Source organism: Haliotis rubra, unplaced genomic scaffold, assembly GCF_003918875.1.
Source record: "Haliotis rubra isolate DU_JTF1 unplaced genomic scaffold, ASM391887v1 Scf417, whole genome shotgun sequence".
Classification (NCBI taxonomy): Eukaryota; Metazoa; Mollusca; class Gastropoda; order Lepetellida; family Haliotidae; genus Haliotis; species Haliotis rubra.
Window position 1 is genome coordinate 909,685 of NW_025767099.1, and position 18,868 is coordinate 928,552.

General features: G+C 42.1%; 2 protein-coding genes and 1 long non-coding RNA gene across 3 annotated transcripts; 1 reads left to right on the forward strand and 2 right to left on the reverse strand.

Moving 5' to 3' along the window:
- Positions 1-97: 97 nt before the first annotated feature.
- On the reverse strand, positions 98-1,333 carry LOC124288410. Its single transcript, XR_006901442.1, has 3 exons — positions 1,204-1,333; positions 504-569; positions 98-164 (listed from the first exon to the last, which is right to left on the reverse strand). It is a non-coding gene; the product is annotated as an uncharacterized LOC124288410 (long non-coding RNA).
- A 63-nt stretch (positions 1,334-1,396) lies between these two features.
- LOC124288398 (aminopeptidase Ey-like) lies at positions 1,397-12,386 on the reverse strand. Its single transcript, XM_046724916.1, has 9 exons — positions 12,122-12,386; positions 11,264-11,565; positions 9,859-10,058; positions 7,336-7,506; positions 6,670-6,781; positions 5,591-5,711; positions 4,877-5,028; positions 1,967-2,080; positions 1,397-1,432 (listed from the first exon to the last, which is right to left on the reverse strand). The coding sequence occupies exons 1-9, from the start codon at positions 12,384-12,386 to the stop codon at positions 1,397-1,399; spliced, it is 1,473 nt and encodes a 490-aa protein (XP_046580872.1).
- Positions 12,387-16,638: 4,252 nt separating this feature from the next.
- On the forward strand, positions 16,639-17,169 carry LOC124288399. The gene has a single exon (XM_046724917.1). The coding sequence runs from the start codon at positions 16,639-16,641 to the stop codon at positions 17,167-17,169; it is 531 nt and encodes a 176-aa protein (XP_046580873.1).
- Positions 17,170-18,868: the final 1,699 nt, after the last annotated feature.

Sequence of the window (18,868 nt, forward strand, 5' to 3'; positions counted from 1 at the left end):
ACGAGACTGTGCATAAAGAATTGTTGCTTTTCGGGTGACTGGGGCTAAAATCCCAATCATCGACGAAAACCAGCATAAGAAAAGAGCATACATCTTACCTCAGTAAGAGCATCCCATAAGTCCTGATGTTCTGCGTTCCCAAACTTTTGTGCTTCCAGATAACGCTACGAACACAAATAATGAAGCCTATCTGATCAAACCATTCCACTCTAAAACACAGTATAGTTAGGTTTGTACTCTGTAATAGGGGAAACTGTTTCTCTCTGATGGTAAATTGAGACTTTGTTAAATTATTATGAAACTGATTAAAAGATCAACATTATCAGATTTTGTCAGAGCTATTTCTCATGCTTTAAAGCAAATTGAAAGGTTTAAATGTCGACATATGCACGCACTTAATACTCTATAAAACCAACAGCTATGACAGTATTGTCTATCTCCTTCTCTCTGGATCAGTGATGTCATGTTACATTGGGCTATACACCGACAACAATATATCCTACATTAAGACCACGGATGAAGGCGTCTTGTCCCATGACGAGGTGCATCATCCGGATTATAGCAGATCCCTGCAAAAAGAACAATAACGTAGTCAGTTCAAGGATACAGAGTAAAGCAGTAGTGTATGAGTGAGTGAGTGAGTGAGAGAGATGAGTGGGTTGAGTGGTTGAGTGGTTGAGTGAGTGAGTTGAGTGAGTGAGTGAGTGAGTGAGTGAGTGAGTGAGTGAGTGAGTGAGTTGCTCATCACTCAGTACCAGCCTTCCATGATCTAAGGGACGATCCATGGCACTTACATTTGACAAAGCACATCCTTCCACACATTCTTACAGACACTCACACACATTCAATCACATATACTGTCTCACATACACTCTCACTCACACTATCACACATATACGCTCTCACTCACCCATTTGTGATTTTGCTAAAGTTGCTAAAAGCGGCGAAAATCTAAACTCACTCGCTAACTCTCACTCACATACACTCGCTCACATGCGCTCTCACTCACACTCTCACTAACATACACTCTCACTTACACACACAATCTCACACACATACAGTCTCACACACATAGCCACACAAACACACACTCTCACAGACTGTCTCACATAAACACACCAACAAACACAGACACACGGGATATCAGCCAGGGCAACTTTGCTTCCATCATGAACGTTTACAATGGTACTTCTATAGCCCCACCTTAGAGTATGTGATGGTATCAAATATACCGCTGATCTCCCCAGGGGGTCATGACGTCAGCTGTGAGAGGGTGTGACGTCCTCAGACTGTCCACAGACATGGCACCGTGAACATTAGTAGGTACGTGCAGGTCAAGCTGAAACACCCATATCATCATTAGAAGACATTAACCGCTGTATGGGTTATATGATACTCAATTCCTTACCTTGTAGAAAACAGCTCCGGTCAACTAGAAATTGTCAAAGTAAACTGTGTAGTCGAGTATGATCTGTGTGTGTGTGAGTGTGTGCGTGATGTGTGTGTCTAAATGACTGCTTGTGTCTCAGAGATTGATTGTCTCTGTGCGTGTTTGTGTGTTCATTTCTCCACGTGTATGTTCGAGCGTGAATGGTAGTGTGCACGCGTGCGTGTTCGTGTACGTGCCTATCTTTGCGTTTGTGCGTACGTGTATGTGCGGGGCATTGGGGTAGCCTTGTCGTTGAAGCGTTTGCTCGTCAGGCCGAAGACCAGGGTTTGATTCCCCACATGGGTACAAAGTGTGAAACCCATTTTTTATGTCCCCCACACCGACTGGTGAAATATTTCTAAAGCGACGGGAAACTAAACTCACACATTCCCTCACTGCTTGTGTGTGTGCACGTACGTAGACGTTTCTGTGTGTGCGTATGAATACTGCTCTGTTGGTGCGTGCTTGCGCTTATGATTCTGTGTGTAGCACTCAAGTGTAATTGTTCGTGTGTTCGCGTGTGTTTGCATATGTTACCTTCCTCCAGGAAGGGTAGATCTCCCCCACAACGTGGTAGTCCCAGAAGGAAGCGAAAGCCTCGTTCAGCCACAGCCAGTTCCACCACAGGGGAGACACCAAGTTACCGAACCACTGAAAAATACAACCAGAAAATGAAAAGATTTTTTCATATATTTGGTATGACATCTTCTTTCTGGGTTTGTTAGAAAACCGCCCCACAAAGTGATCGTAGCGCTACGACTGTTGTAAGTCTATGTTAAAGTACGGGAGCGACGATCACCTTAGCGCTACGGTTGCCGTAAGTCTATGTTAAAGTATGGAGCGACGATCACCTCAGCGCTACGACTGTCGATAAGTCTATGTTAAAGTATGGAGCGACGATCACCTCAGTGCTACGACTGTCGTAAGTCTAGCGCTACGACTGTCGTAAGTCTATGTTAAAGTATGGAGCGACGATCACCTCAGTGCTACGATGTCGTAAGTCTATGTTAAAGTATGGAGCGACGATCACCTCAGTGCTACGACTGTCGTAAGTCTATGTTAAAGTATGGAGCGACGATCACCTCAGTGCTACGACTGTCGTAAGTCTATGTTAAAGTATGGTTAAAGTAAGGGAGCGACGATCACTAAGGGCTTTAGTCTGTGTTAAAGTATGGGAGCGACGATCACCTCAGCGCTACGACTGTCGTAAGTCTGTGTTAAAGTACGGGAGTCTGACTGTCGTAAGTCTGTGTTAAAGTATGGAGCGACGACCACCTCAGTGCTACGACTGTCGTAAGTCTATGTTAAAGTATTGAGCGACAATCACCTCAGTGCTACGACTGTCGTAATTCTATGTTAAAGTATGGAGCGACGATCACCTCAGTGCTACGACTGTCGTAAGTCTATGTTAAATTATGGAGCGACGATCACCTAAGGGCTACGACTGTCGTAAGTCTATCTTAAAGTATGGAGCGACGATCACCTTAGTGCTACGACTGTCGTAAGTCTATCTTAAAGTACAGGAGTGACGATCACCTCAGTGCTACGACTGTCGTAAATATGTGTTAAAGTAAGGGAGTGACGATCACCTAAGGGCTTACGATTGTCGTAAGTCTGTGTTAAAGTATGGAGCGACGATCACCTCAGCGCTACGACTGTCGTAAGTCTGTGTTAAAGTACGGGAGGGACGATCACCCCAGCGCTCCGACTGTTGAAAGTCTGTGTTAAAGTATGGAGCGACGATCACCTCAGCGCTCCGACTGTCCTAAGTCTGTGTTAAAGTATGGAGCGACGATCACCCCAGCGCTCCGACTGTCGTAAGTCTGTGTTAACATACTTTAATATAGACTTACGACAATCGTAGCGCTAAGGTGATCGTCGCTCGATATGTAATATAGACTTACAACAATCGTAGCGCTTAGGTGATCGTCGCTCGCACGCATGAGTGACGATCACCTCGGCGCTACGACTGTCGTAAGTCTATGTTAAAGTATGTGAGCGACGATCACCTTAGCGCTACGATTGTCGTAAGTCTATGTTGTGAGCGACGAAGTATGTGATGCGAGCGACGATCACCTTAGCGCTACGACTGTCGTCTATGTTAGTCTATGTTCGTAAGTCTATGTTATGCGAGCGACGATCACCTCAGCGCTACGACTGTCGTAAGTCTATGTTAAGTATGCGAGCGACGATCACCTCAGCGCTACGATTGCACTATATTAAAGTATACGATAGCTGTCGTAAGTCTATGTTAAAGTATGCGAGCGACGATCACCTTAGCGCTACGATTGTCGTAAGATTTATTTAAGGGGCCGCATTCGCTTTACAGAGTTGTGTACCCAAGGCGTGCCAGAAACCAACGTCTGTGGGTTCAAATCCTAAGCTGCCCTGAATTCCTGTTTGGGTGCCCGTGCTCCTTGGTCTTATCTATCTCATTTATGAACCATTCTAAGATGCTTCGGTGAAAGATCAAAGGCGCCGACAGAACTTTATCAGACGATAATGTGCACATTTTGCATTACGTCACAATGTATTGTCGTCACTGCCCCATTCTAGTCTGCCCACCTCGTAATCGAACAATTTTGCATTACGTCACAATGTAAGCGACGTCACGGTGCATGTCATTTGTCATCGCCTCGTACAGCCTCCTACAGTAAACTACTCCGTTGCATCCCGTTTCTTGGTTTGCAGTTGCTTCACGCAGCTAACATCACTGGTGGAAACATTACGTTTATGTTTTCCGACGGTTAAAATGTCTCAATTCGACTCACAAGTTTTCAGCAACACGGTAACGTTCGCAATGTTTACATTCCCACAATGCAATCGTGGAATGTCGCTTGACCACTCAGCTTCATCTGGATGTCACTGATCTAAACTTACGTTGGTAGTAGACATGCGACGTCATAACAGAACAGTTGTTTACGTAAATCATAGCCCTGTGCGATGTATGGATTCTCATTTAGAAGATATTTAATTTAATAACGTAGGGGCAGACACCTCAAATTACAGCGCGTCAATTATCCTTAGCGAGGATTCTCAATTGAGGTTACCGACACCGTCGTTTATTTTCGCTCTACTATCATAATTTACTTTCGCCCTGAACTATTATAACGTTAAAGCATTCGGATGTAAGCGTCCTCATCTTAACTAAATAGTTCAAATAAAGTTCGCTCTACTATCATGGTGGTAGAGCGAACTGTAATAATCAATTACATAACTAAAATACTGGCGTTAATCCCTGTTCACTCTCTCGTTAGTAATACAGTCGTCTTATATTTACTAATATTTAGATAACAATCTAAATTTACAAATTAAAAATAATTGAAATGGACCCTAATAGCAATGCTTAATTTTATGAGAGCAGAGAGACATTCCAAACCCTTCTAAACTTGAGTCGGATTCCTGTTTTAATTTATCAGCTATAGTCGGAGGGACAGACAAGAGTACCTGGTGAGCTATCTCATGAGAGATGACCTCTGCTATCCAGTTCTCATCGGAGGCTGAGGAGACCCCGGGTTCATACAGCAGTGTGTCCCTGTAGGTGATGAGACCCCAGTTCTCCATGGCTCCAGCGTTGAAGTCGGGGATGGCGATGTTGTCTGAAATCAGTGGAAGCACATGTAGCCGTCAGAGCAGATGTTGTAGTTGCTGGCGTTGTGGTGAGGACGTTTTTGTAAAACAACAAACGCTGTTTTTGAATGTCCAAATGCAGAATTGTAATCAATCAGGGTCTCGATCCACAAAGCCTTCGTAGCGTTACGAACAATCGGATGCATAGATTTTATCATAGGCTTACGAATATTGTAGCGTTACGGACAATCGGATGCATAGATTTTATCATAGGCTTACGAACATCGTAGCGTTACTAACAATCGGATGCATAGATTTTATCATAGGCTTACGAATATTGTAGCGTTACGAACAATCGGATGCATAGATTTTATCATAGGCTTACGAATATTGTAGCGTTACGAACAATTGGATGCATAGATTTTATCATAGGCTTACGAATATCGTATGTTGTGAACGCTTTGTGTATCGGGCTCCAGTACATTTCTAATGTCGATTTGGAAAGACGATACTCTGACGAAGAATTGTTTACATTCAATCTACTGCATTGCGAATATAATTTAGAAGTGACAATATTAAGGCTGGGCATACCTAATTTAGAGAAGACATATGCTGGCGTAAAGTAATCCGTAAACCGCTTGAAGATGGCGATCCCGTGACGCTGTGCAGTTTCCGTGTACTCAAGTTTCTTGGGCATCGCCCATGTTCGATACTGATGAAAAAAATTCAAAATGTTGCTGAAAACAATATTACTTTCATCTTAGGGTATTAGAGACCCGTGAAGGTCCGTGTTAGAATGAACCTTCAGTAATCCATGCTTGTCGTAAGAGGCGACTAACGGGATCGGGTGGTCAGGCTTGCTGACTTGGTTGAGACATGGCATCGGTTCCCAATTGCGTAGATCATGCTGTTGATCACTGGATTGTCTGGTCCAGACTCTATTATGTGCAGACCGCCGCCATATAGCTGGAATATTGCTGAGTGTGGCGTAAAACTAAACTCACTCACTCACTTTTAGAATATGGTCCAATGTGCTTTATGTTTAAATGCCGTACTTAGCGATATTTCGGCTATTTAATAGTAAATTATCGGTTTGGACGAGACAATCCAGTGATTGGTTTTATGATCATCGATCGACGTATTGGATAGTATAGCTTCGTTTCGGACGTTACCTAACTAAACTAAGGAAAAGAAGGAAATTGAAATTTGAAATTTGTATGAATTTTTTCATTTGCTTATGTCTGTTCAACCATTCCCGTAACAGTTTGTAAAATGTGCTGGGTAATTCTGCTTAAAAATTAATCGATTGGGCTATAGATTGGGTTCAGAAGTCTTGATAAATAAACAAGACCTCACCTCTTAAAACGTTGTCAATGCATGTCTAAAAGGGCTAATATATAGATTTTCAGATATCCCATAGATTTCTCACATACATAATATGCATAACATACTTGTCAGCAGTAATATATCATGCGAATCATTTTTCCTATCGTATTTTAAAACTCTAATCATGTAGAAATATTTCTTTAAGTGCTTACTAAGCGCCAATGCAGTCCATTTCTATGTACTATCACCAGCTCCTCAAGGTATTCGTCATAACAGAATGGAGACTAAAACATACAGGATAATGGCAGATACTCAAGTATAGAGAAGAAGTCACTGGGACACACCTGGACGTTGCTCACGATATCCTCCACGTACTCGTAGTCGCACACTATGAACGCCAAGAGGTAGGTGGGCATCATCACAGTCCGCTCAAACACGTCGGCAACCATGCCGTTCCTACAACACCAGTATAGCATCTGACACATGAAAACTTCCTAGTGTTAAGCACTGAACTAATCTTGGATATCCTCGTCTTTTGAGACACGAGTAACAGGCCTAGGCCTTGGGCAGAGGCTACCTGGACCGGTCAAATCAGGCCTACAGATGAGACAATCTAGACTGACCAGATCAACCTTTGCTTGGGTTTAGGCCTAGAGGCGAATGAATCTGGGCTGGCCAAATCAATCTTGGATTTATTAGATATTTTTGTTCACTCGGGCATGGAAGAAGAAACCATGCCAACTAACTTCGGTGTCTTAGACGACAAGGCAATCAGTGTCCCTATCAATGAACGGTTTTACAATAATTAACATTTACGGTTAAAGGTAGCTATCAAGCGATGGTTCCAGGACCTGCATAATACCAAAAGGAGGCTTATGGTGTCGTCATAAATCATAAATGACCATAGCTGTGTGGAACAAAGGGAATTAGGTCACGTGTTGCAATAAACCTTTCAGCCTTTTGGCATCACTCGATGTCTTCCTCTATTATGAAATTTAGAGGTGACGTACTGTAGAGAAGTGGATGATTTCCGTGGAGTGTTGGCGAGTGAAGTGTAGTTCCTTTCTCCGCCATCTTGTCTCACGAGGGTGATGTCAAACTCTGCTCTCAGCGCAGGTTCATCAAAGCAGGGGAAGGCTTTACGTGCATCAGGAGCCTCAAACTGGGTCGTTGCTAGGTAACTGAAAAAAACACCTTATACTTTGAACAGTCATCAGTAACATTGCTGACTTAAAATATTTTATCCTTGATGAGATATTGAACCCGGGCTAATCTGCCGCAGGAGATCCAACAAGTTAGACTGCTCCATTCTTTCCTGGGACAGTCATGGAAACTTACTTATCACATATTCAGTGCTGTATGCCGAAGGCCCTCCGCCGTGATATTGTTGAAATATTGCTAAAAGCGGAATAAAACCATACTCACTCACTCAGTGTATGCCGAAGACTCGGATCAGATCCCGAAGTCGTTACCGTATGGAGTCAACTTTTGGAGCCCCTGTCCTGGGATGACAGGGTATTGATAACTGTACTCAAACTCTGCAAAGTCTGTAACATTCCTGGGGCGGTGGGGTAGCCTAGTGGTTAAAGCGTTGGCTCGTCACGCCAAAGACCCGGGTTCGAATCCCTATATTGGTACAATGTGTGAAGCCCATTTCTGGTGTCCCCCGCTCTGATGTTGCTGGAATATTGCTAAAAGCGGCGTAAAACCACACTCAGTCAGTCAGTGTAACATTCCTATACTAGATTTACCATTGCATTAAGTTCAGTGTCTTGGAGGGCTGTTGGGTAGCCGAGTGGTTAAAGCGTTCGCTCATCACGCCGTAGGCCCGGGTTCGATTCCCAACATGGGTACAATTTATAAAAAGCCCATTTCTGGTGTCCCTCGCCGTGATATTGATGGAATATTGCAAAAAACGGAGTAAAACCATTCTTAGTCAGTCAGTCAGTCACTGTCTTGACTGCTTGTAAAGTAGATGGTCTATTAACACTATTCATCCATCCAGGAGGGGTCAACTTTTAGTTCGTATACGAATGATGTTGTTTTGAGAGATATAGAATACCGTTTAGGATACTGATTAAATGACATACACATTCTTTCTCTGAAACGAAGAACAATAAGTCATTCTGCGTGAGGTTGAACTGTATGCGACATCTATGATCAGCAGTTTGTCAGAGAGCCACGTAAGATACGAAATGACAGTGAGGAAATCATAATGCCAGCCATTATCTTACCTTCATGTAAAATACTTAGATTTCATTGGTCAATGTCGCTTTAGGAAGGAACCGCCTCCGTGGTGTAGTGGTTAGAGCGTCCGCCCGGAGTGCGGAAGGTCGTGGGTTCGATCCCCGACCGCGTCATACCAAAAGACGTTAAAATATGGTACTTGTTGGTCCCTGCCTGGCGCTCGACATTAATGGGTACAACAAGGATGGGTCAGCTCGGAGTCAGTATAATGTGTCTGAGTGGGGTATTCATGCTTTACTGCGGCATGGTATCTCAGTGGGCTAGCACTATAAAACCAGCTTAAGTCTGGGCTAGTACAAGCAGCCGCACATACACATACACACGCATGCACGTCGTCATATGAGCGAAATATTCTCAAGCACGACGTTAAAACCCAATTTCACCTCACCTCACCTTCCAGTAGGGTGAAAACTGGAAATAATTTTACCCGCTGCCCGGTAACCGCCAAAATCTCCGCCGAGAAGCTGTATCGCTAACAGTCATATGACGTCATAATATAACGCATGCAGTGCACGGAGTTTGAAAACGGCCGTTCGATTAGCTGTTTTTGAGTTCACTATGTACACATTAATTATACCGACTTTCACTGCTTTATTTAAACTATTTTATACATTGCATCGTTTGCATACTCAGCTTAGACATAATTAACCATTTCTATCCTAACTATTTGCTTATCATTTAAATAATCCAGTCGAGAGGCCATTTATTATTAATATATATTACCAGATGCTCGCCTACCGGCTCGGGTGACACTGCTACAAAGAGGTGTACATCAGACCGTATTACCCTCGAGAGAAGCATACAACTTACAGTAATTTTTAAACGATTGTAAGATGTAATCCTTTGTAACAGTCCGCTATGTACGATTCGTATCCTACAATACAATTCGTATACAATTCGTATCGTGCCCTTCTACTAAAGTTTACTATAACTGCGATATATCTTGTAAATATTACATTTATACATACTGGTAAATGCCATTTTTGCCGTCACTGTGATAATGTCCAATTTCTTATGTGTTTCACCTTTGGTTAAGATAGTAAGGGTGATATTTTCTTGTGTTTATAGTTTCTGTTTTTATTCTCATTTTCATATTTCAAATATGAATTTGTTTTGGTGTCGTCTCTTCTCGTCTCATCTCCTATCTTACAATTATTTTCATGATATCTCCCATGTTCAGAATATTGTGTAGAGTAAACCATCCTGCAGAAATACGAGCTCGTATTGTTAGCGGTTTTCTTCAGTTGCAAATGGTTGCCCTGACACTGACTAGAACCAATACTTACACGTTCCTGCCATCCTCCTGATACACGCTGAGGTACAGACCGACTCCATCTTGAGACAAGGGGCCGCTGAAGGACATTGATATCTCATAATGGCGACCAATGGTCAGAGGCGTGGACAGACGCAGGACAAAGAAATGCCGCAGAGATTCATACGATGTGTCTGGTACAGTTAGGCTGGCTGTTGAGTTGATGTCTCGCACCTGTTGGCAAAGTGATGTTACAATTTCAAATGTGACTAAGGGCACACGTGACATGTGTCATAACAGTGTGGCATTTTGGATTGTGCTCTACCCCTCGCCTGTAGGATACAGATATATTTTGGCACACATAAGATTGGTTGTAACAATCTGCCCTTTTGATTGTGCCCAAATGTGACCATATGATACATATGTCTGGTTATATCAGCTTTCGTATAATATCATGATTCGGATCGCCTGGATTACACCATCAAAGAACGGCAACTTTACACTCTGTATTTGCCATCTTCCGCCAAGCCCTGAAAACAGCCTGTCCTGTTCATATTTTCGGCACACAGTTCAAACACATAGAGTTAAATATGAAACAGGTCTATTTATCCAGTTTATAGCGCATCCTGAGACCTTAGTACTTCCGATGACAAGCAACGTTTCATTCCTATTCGAATGGACCCATGGTTGTCAGTTGACAGTAAGGAATCGTTCATTATTGCAGGAATAACAAATTTCCGATCTAACCATCAGCCAACTATTACGACTGTCAACAGCTGTGACAGTCAAGCATGGTTGTTTACTTGGTCCGGTCTAGTAAACTCCTATTTGGCGGTCGCGCAATTTGGAACCAGAACTGGTTCTTGAATACGCGCTTGTCACCGGAAATCGAGTACCGGGAGTAAACTGGGCCCCGTCTCTCATAACACAAACTGGCGCGCGCAAAGGGAGCCGAGAACCAGCTTAGTACCGGAAATAGCGCCTCTCGGGTATCACAGGGCCAAATCGCCATTAGGGTACTGGTAACTTTATTTTTCACCATACTGTCACAAAAATATTGGTCAGTCTCACAGTCCCTGAACCAGATTATTTTCCCTTCCGCCCAGCCCTTTCAGAAGCATTAAAGCCCTAAATAAAGCAAGTCAATTTCCCCAGGTTCAGGCTCAATCTTCCTTCTCACCTTTTCTGACTGACTGAGTTTGGTTTTACGCCCCTTTTAGCAATATTCCAGCAAAATCACGGCGGGGGACACCAGAAATGGGCTTCACACATTGTACCCATGTGGGGATTCGAACCCGGGTCTTTGGCGTGACGAGCCAACGCTTTAACCACTAGGCTACCCCACTGCCCCCCTTTTCAATATGAAAGGACTTGTTTGTTTCTAAGCGCTAGTCTACAATACCATTGGCTCTCTAATGTACGTAAGTTCAGATTCCGACCTGTATGGTGGCCTTGTCGATGTTGAGTGTAGGATGGGCGTGCAGGGTGATGGTTGTTGCAGCCTCTTCAGCAACTGTTGCAATGGAGACGGTGCCATTGAAATCAAAAACTCCATTGTCCCCGCCGTAGATGTTGGGCTGGAGAGACAGACTGTACAGATAGGGCCGCACGGTGATGGGTAGACGATAGTCTCTAGGCGCCTCTGTTGTTGTTGCTGGTGGTGCTATCGTCGTAGCTGTAGTTGTGACCTCGGGAGCTGGAGTCTTTGTCGTCCGCTCTGGGTCAGCTGGACACACGTCACCTGTCAATATTGATCAGCTGGTGAGTTTGGTATACCGCTACACTGGACAGTATTGGGTGTAAGGGTGTAAGGTTAATCTCAGTTAGTGAGTATGGTTTTACGCCGCTTTTAGCAACATCTCAGCAACATTGGTACACCAGGGTCTTCACACATTTTACCCGGGTGGAGAATCGAACCCGGACTTTCGGCGTGGCGAGCGACTATTTTCACTATAAGGCTACCTGAAGCACGCTCGGATAGGCGGACATGTCTACCACTCTTGTGACGCCAACGATAACAGGTATTTGACATATACAATGAGAAACATTATCAAAGCGAATCTGAGTTTAAGTGAGTGAGTGAATTCGGTTTTGCATCGCTTTTATATATTAAGACAAGATAGTTGTGCTTAACTTAAGTGATGATCACTGGATTGTCTGGTATTGTCTCGATTATTTACAGATCGCCGCCATATAGCTGAAATATAGCTGAGTTTGGTGACAAACACCAAATCTACCAAAGAACCAAGCTTAACCTAACCAGAGGAATGTACGTGTATTTATAAAGAAACACTTACAGATTTCCTCTCCAGTGCCATCCTTGACCAGGTCAATACACATCTGCCTGAGGGCCTCCGGACTCTGGGCAGGGGTCTGTGACTGACCACACTCACACACTAACTCCCCACCCCCGGAGAAGTGTACAAGGATCCCCACTCCGACAGAAATGGCAACAGCCAGGAGCAGCAGTATGAAGCCATGGACCGCGGACACGTAGCAGCCGGACCCTCCACGGTCTGAGGAATTGCTCTCCGAGTCCAGAGAGGTGTTCTGTAACGCCATGTTGTCCAGCACCTTGACTAACTCCTACAGAACCTCCCCAGCGTGTCCCCCGTCACTGAACAGTGGTATAGAACTAGGACGAGGGTGCGTATGAATATATCGGCTGTGAATTATGGGTACTTCAGTCGTAGAGGGCATGGTTGTAAAAACGTGGTCACGACTAACCCAACTAACAATCCGCTGTGCACTATAAAACCTAAGGATTTAATATTGCAACATTTTAGGCATTATGAAGATGCATGTTATTAACCGTAATAAGGACAGCTTCCTAACAAGTCGTTTTTTTTATCATTCGTTCGTTCGTTCGTATATTTTTCATTTCGTTCAATTAGCCATGCAAATTTCTTTCATTTCTTAATTTACCCCGTGGAGTCGAAATACGCACTACATATGCACAGACATACATCCGAATGTTATAATAGAATTATGTGTATAAAGTGATTCACACGACAGTATCTATATCTTATAGTCTGTTTGCAGTGAAAACGTACCGATGAATTTCACTTTAAACAAAAAAGTAAATCAAATAAAGTGAAATTAAGATTGCGAATCCTCATAATTTTACCTTGCCAATTGAACATTTAAATCTCAGAATTGTATTCAACTTGGGATAAAAGTTGTTTAACAAACGATCATAGATTCAAATTGCTATTATTGATTTGTATTACAAGGGGGTAAGCGCAGTAGTTGGAACAGTGAAACAAAAGCACGTGCACACGTGGTGAGCGTTAATTTAGACCAGCCCTACTTGTTGTCGGTGTTTCATTTAATGTGCATATCCCCTTGTAATACAAACCAATAATAGCGATTTGAAACTATGATCGTTTCTTAAACAACCTTTATTCTAAGTTAAACAAAATTCTGAGATTTATATGTCCAATTGGCAAGGTAAAATTATGAGGATTCGCAATCTTAATTTCACTTTATTTGATTTACGCTTTAGTTTAAAGTGAAATTCATCGGTACGTTTTCACTGCAAACAGACTATAGTATAGGCTCAGATTCACAGGCACCGGTATAACGCATATACCACTTACAGCGAACTTTAAGCAGTATTTACATCAAAACTACACACAGAACTAGCTGATTAGATGTTGACAACAGTCTTGTGGGACAAGTGGTACCGTGAAGAACTGCACATCATGATGGTGCAGATTCCTATCCCGTCGAAGTTTAAAACTATACTGTCTTCACAAACGTTATATGTCGACTTCATAAACGTTATACGTCGTTATGCTTTGTCGACCCGTGAAGATCCGGGTAAGAATTGATCTTCAGTAACGACTTCAGGCGACTGACGGGATTGGGCGGTGAGGCTCGCTGACCTGGTTGACACATGTCATCGTATCCAAATTGCGCAGATCGATGATCATGCTGTTGCTCACTGGATTGTCTGGTCCAGACTCGCTTATTTACAGACCGTATCGCTGAAATATTGCTGAGTGCGGCGTAAACCTAAACTCACTCACTCACTTACTGCTTTGTCACTTTGTTGTACAGGAAACAAAACAAGACAATGAAACAACGCCTAGTTAATACAGTACTGTCGCTTATACTTTTATAGCCTCATACATCGAAATTCATGTGGAAACGTAACTTTATTTATAAATATACGTAACGAATGTCAAGTAGGTACACGAGTCTTTCCTATTGTTCGACCGTAACAGTTCAGTCCGTAAACATGTTTAGACCTGGACGTATAACCACGTGAAATACTTAACAGAACAGTTTATTCTGAGCAAAAAGAAGAGGATGCTTTCCGGAATAAAAATTTGTCATCAATTCAGTCCAAGATGACATGATACCAGGATGATGTTGTACAAAACAACCGTATCGCTAAGACTACCTTAAGTGTATGGTAGGTAGGTAGATAAGGTTTTAGGGCGAACTTGGGCCTTAAAAGGCCTATATGCGCCCAACCTTAAGTGTATGTTAAGGTATGGGAGTTACGGTTACTTTAGCGCTAAAGATAGCTTTGTAAAACGGGACCCTGATTGGCAATTAAATACGTCACAACGACGTACAATGTACGTGTACTTTTAAATACGTTCACATCTACTTAGCACAGTGTCTGACTGACTGACTGAGTTTGGTTTTACGCCCCTTTTAGCAATATTCCAGCAACATCATGGCGGGGGACACAAGAAATGGGCTTCACACATTGTACCCATGTGGGGATTCGAACCCGGGTCTTCGGCGTGACGAGCCAACGCTTTAACCACTAGGCTTCCCCCCGCCCCACTTAGCACAGTGTAATTTAATTTACTTTATAATTTTTCGGAAAGCAACGAGGTTTGATGATTAACGAACTATTAAAATGTGAACCAAATATTTTCTTTAACTTATCCTATTGCAGTCCATCTTTTAACAGATGGTCGTAAAATCTGTTTACTTTGCTGGACCATCGAGTGTTGGACAAACAGAGATATCGTCAGTACGATGCGTCAGTATGATATGTTACGAACACTTGAAGGGAGATGTGGGTACCTGCCATCAAGTACCGTGTGATCATAACTCATTGTTTGTATTAGAGGTGTAGCGAATGATGGAATTATGGAGGCATTGTGACGTCGTGTCGAAAACTAGACTGAAAGCTGAAAAAGCATCTTCCCAATCACCGTCACCTGTCTATGTTATATCAGTAATATCTGGACTAATCTTTGCCGTAACGACTGACCACGTGTTCGTTAAGCTGGCCGGCCACATACTTACATATAACCACTCCTGCAAACACTTTCACATTCAATAAATATTTTATTGCTTGTCCGTCAAATAGACTCTAAAACAAGTGTCTCATTAAACCCTTGCAAGGCATAATAGTTGGGAAGTCTAGATTACTACAGTGTCAGTTTCTGAAATGTTAGTGAGATGTTTCAATAAATGTTCATTTCTGTCAAATGTGTCTGAGATTACACATTACTGAAACAATCCCGTAGGAAAGTATGTATTAAACATGTCAATCAGAGTTACCTCCCTTACACGTCTCCAGGATCTCATGAACTAACGGTGTCTCAGATTTTTATATCTTGCGTCAAGTCGAATTCAGGAAGCTGCCGTTTTACCAAATATGTGCTTTTCACAGATTGATATTTTCAACGGCTTGTTTTGTTTTTTAAATCAGTTTATATTTTTTAGACATGCCTTGTACACAATCTGACAAATTTTGACAAGACGCATAACCAGCAGTAAATGAGTCGTCAGCGTGTATTTGTACCACAGCTTGTCTTGTCACTAATTAGGAAATCCCTAATTGGAGAAGGCCTAAAATATGTAGTCCTTTGTTGAAACTGGCGACAAGAGGTATTGGATTCGACCCCACGATAATAGAATACAATACCTTACACGAATACAACACTTTACGCGAATGAACCACCTGACGCACCTGCACTTATTGTTTCGGCAATACCCTTGGCTAAAAAAGTTATATATATTTTTTTAAGTTTAATTTTTTAAATTTCTTAAGCGTGGTTACGTTCCATATTCCCACATTTATGGCGGTATATATTATCATCAAAGGTCTCCGCCTAGCACACAATAAACAATTCATTTATAAATCAACTTTAAAGTTAACATGTCGTAGCGTTATGTAAACCGCACAATGTACACACGCTCAGCGAGGATTCAGATGCAAGCCAGTTGTTCAAAATATATAGTTGTTTAAAAATATATTTATCTTACCTATAAATTATATTTCAATTCTCATTAGTGTTGGTGTGTTTGTATCTGTCCTCGTTAAATTTCTCACCACGGAAATGGGAAATGTTTACGTGTCAAATGTTCATATTTAATGTGCGGTTTACTACCTATCCACAGAGTTGCCATACTTTATCCAGTGTTGATATAGTTTTGACTGATGTGTACAACAGTACCTTCAATGGCCTCTCTATGTACCTGTAAGTATGGCTACCTTGTCCTCGGGGACTGTTATATTGCCTTAATATGGGATTTGAAGCACGGACCTTCTGATCTGAAGTCGGTTACTTTGTCAATTTGTTGAAGGAGATCAAGGTCGTCACCAAGCGGTCACGATGTCATCTATGGAATGGCTCGTCATATTTATAACATTATTTAACATGTCACCGGTATTGACATCCATATAGAGGTCACCGTCTGTATCTTCCATTACCTTCATATAGAGGTCATAGTGTGTATCTTCCATGACCTTCATATAGAGGTCGCAGTATGTATCTTCCATGACCTTCATATAGAGGTCATAGTGTGTATCTTCCATGACCTTCATATAGAGGTCACAATGTGTATCTTCCATGACCTTCATATAGAGGTCACGGTGTGTATCTTCCATTACCTTCATATAGAGGCCACAGTTTGTATCTTCCATTACCTTCATATAGAGGCCACAGTGTGTATCATCCATTACCTTCATATAGAGGCCGCAGTGTGTATCTTCAATGACCTTCATATAGAGGCCACGGTGTGTATCTTCCATTGCCTTCATATAGAGGCCACGGTGTGTATCTTCCATGCCCTTCATATAGAGGCCACGGTGTGTATCTTCCATGACCTTCATATAGGGGCCACGGTGTGTATCTTCCATTACCTTCATATAGAGGCCACAGTGTGTATCATCCATTACCTTCATATAGAGGCCACAGTGTGTATCTTCCATGACCTTCATATAGAGGCCACGGTGTGTATCTTCCATGACCTTCATATAGAGGCCACGGTGTGTATCTTCCATGACCTTCATATAGAGGCCACGGTGTGTATCTTCCATGACCTTCATATAAACGTCACAGTGTGTATCTCCATGACCTTCATATAGAGGCCACGGTGTGTATCTTCTATGACCTTCATCTTGAGGTTACAGTATGTATCTTCCATGACCTTCATATAAACGTCACAATGTGTATCTTCCATGCCCTTCAAATAGAGATCACAGTGTGTATCTCCATGACCTTCATATAGAGGTCACGGTGTGTATCTTCTATGACCTTCATGTGATGCTTTAAAACATCAATAATGTTGTAAAAAATTTGACGGATATATAAATTGATTGATGCCAGATTTTAATACCTTTGATCGAGTAAATATACATGAAAAAAGCTTAGCGTCACAATCGGTTTGTACAAACCAATTAAGGGCAAACCCGTTGGAAAGTAGAGTACATTCAAGGTGTTTCAATTATCTAAAACATATATATGTTCCGTCATACTGTGTGAAGATCATGTGCCGATATGCTTTGTTTGCAGATCATGTGCGCAATGCTTTGAGGAAATATCATGTGCCGCTATGGCTGAAGATTATGTGTTGCAATGCTGTTAATGAAGATCATGTTCCGCTATGCTCTGTATGAAGACCATGTGCCGTTATGTTCTGTGTGAAGACCATGTGCAGTTATGCTCTGTGTGAAGACCATGTGCCGTTATGCTCTGTGTGAAGAACATGTGCCGTTATGTTCTGTGTGAAGATCATGATCCAATGTTATGCTCTTTGGGCACTATGGTTTCATTTGAATACCCTATGCCTCTGTGCCTCTATGCGTTATGAGTCTCCCTGCTGCTATAGTAATGTGTATATCACAGTAGCATTACTGTACAGTACCTGACGCAACCAACAAGTGCCGGGTGTGAGAATATTTAATGTTCCACAATCCTCCTTATAGATTACTCCTGTAAATAATCAACCCTGGACCACACAAACCAATGATTAAAATCGTGAGCAACGAACCACGCCATAGGGTCCTCACATAAGAACTACATCCCATAAAGATTACAGCTTAAAGGAAAACATGTTATGGTCCAGTGCACAGATTAACTACATGCTGTCACCTGCATCTGCTTAATGGATTTGCCCAACAGAAAACAAATAAAACATATATAACATTTTTGCTGCTGTAGTTCATGTTGGTTTTGATAGTAAATAGTTTGCTGTCACAAAATGTAAATTTGCAGTTTTCAGTTATGATTAAACAAGATCCACATCGAGGTGTTTAACATTTTGTTACACTGACTGATAAACCTTTTTTCATAGTATCACTTTTGTACAAAATTGGAAGATTTGCTTTCATAATGGACATATTGTACAGTTATTAGGATTGTAGGTACAAACAAATGGAAGAATGTCCGTTTCTGTATTTGTTTCTTCTGTTTTCATAAGTGTCTCTCTTGGGACTTTTACTGCTTTATGAACAGCATGTTCAACTACCTAAGAAGATATATCTTATATATCTATTACATATTACCTATTGTCACTAACTGTAACGTCACACGCATGATGACGTCATAGCTACTGCCGTTATGCGTCACTTAGTTTTCATTGTACACATGAAGAGCCGTTGAACGGCGAAAGATCTTGTGCAGATAAAATCTGGAGTTTTATATACAGATGTATAGATAGTTCATCTATAGATAGGCTTACATATTTAATGTGATAATTTAGTGTCACTTTCATCCTCAGTGTTCAATCTGATCCATGTAGAACTAGTTTAGTCCAGCTTCAATAAGTAGCCAACTGCATCGTGG

Bases quoted from the DNA above. Each gene is read 5' to 3' on its own strand.
- LOC124288398 (XM_046724916.1), bottom strand. From the start codon at position 12,386: ATGGCGTTACAGAACACCTCTCTGGACTCGGAGAGCAATTCCTCAGAC. The intron at 7,507-9,858 runs GTAAGTATTGGT...TGTTTTTTTCAG, and splicing joins CAGGAGGATGGCAGGAACGT to TTACCTAGCAACGACCCAGT. The intron at 5,712-6,669 runs GTGTGTCCCAGT...TTTTTTCATCAG, and splicing joins ATATCGTGAGCAACGTCCAG to TATCGAACATGGGCGATGCC.
- LOC124288399 (XM_046724917.1), top strand. From the start codon at position 16,639: ATGTGTATCTTCCATGACCTTCATATAGAGGTCACGGTGTGTATCTTC.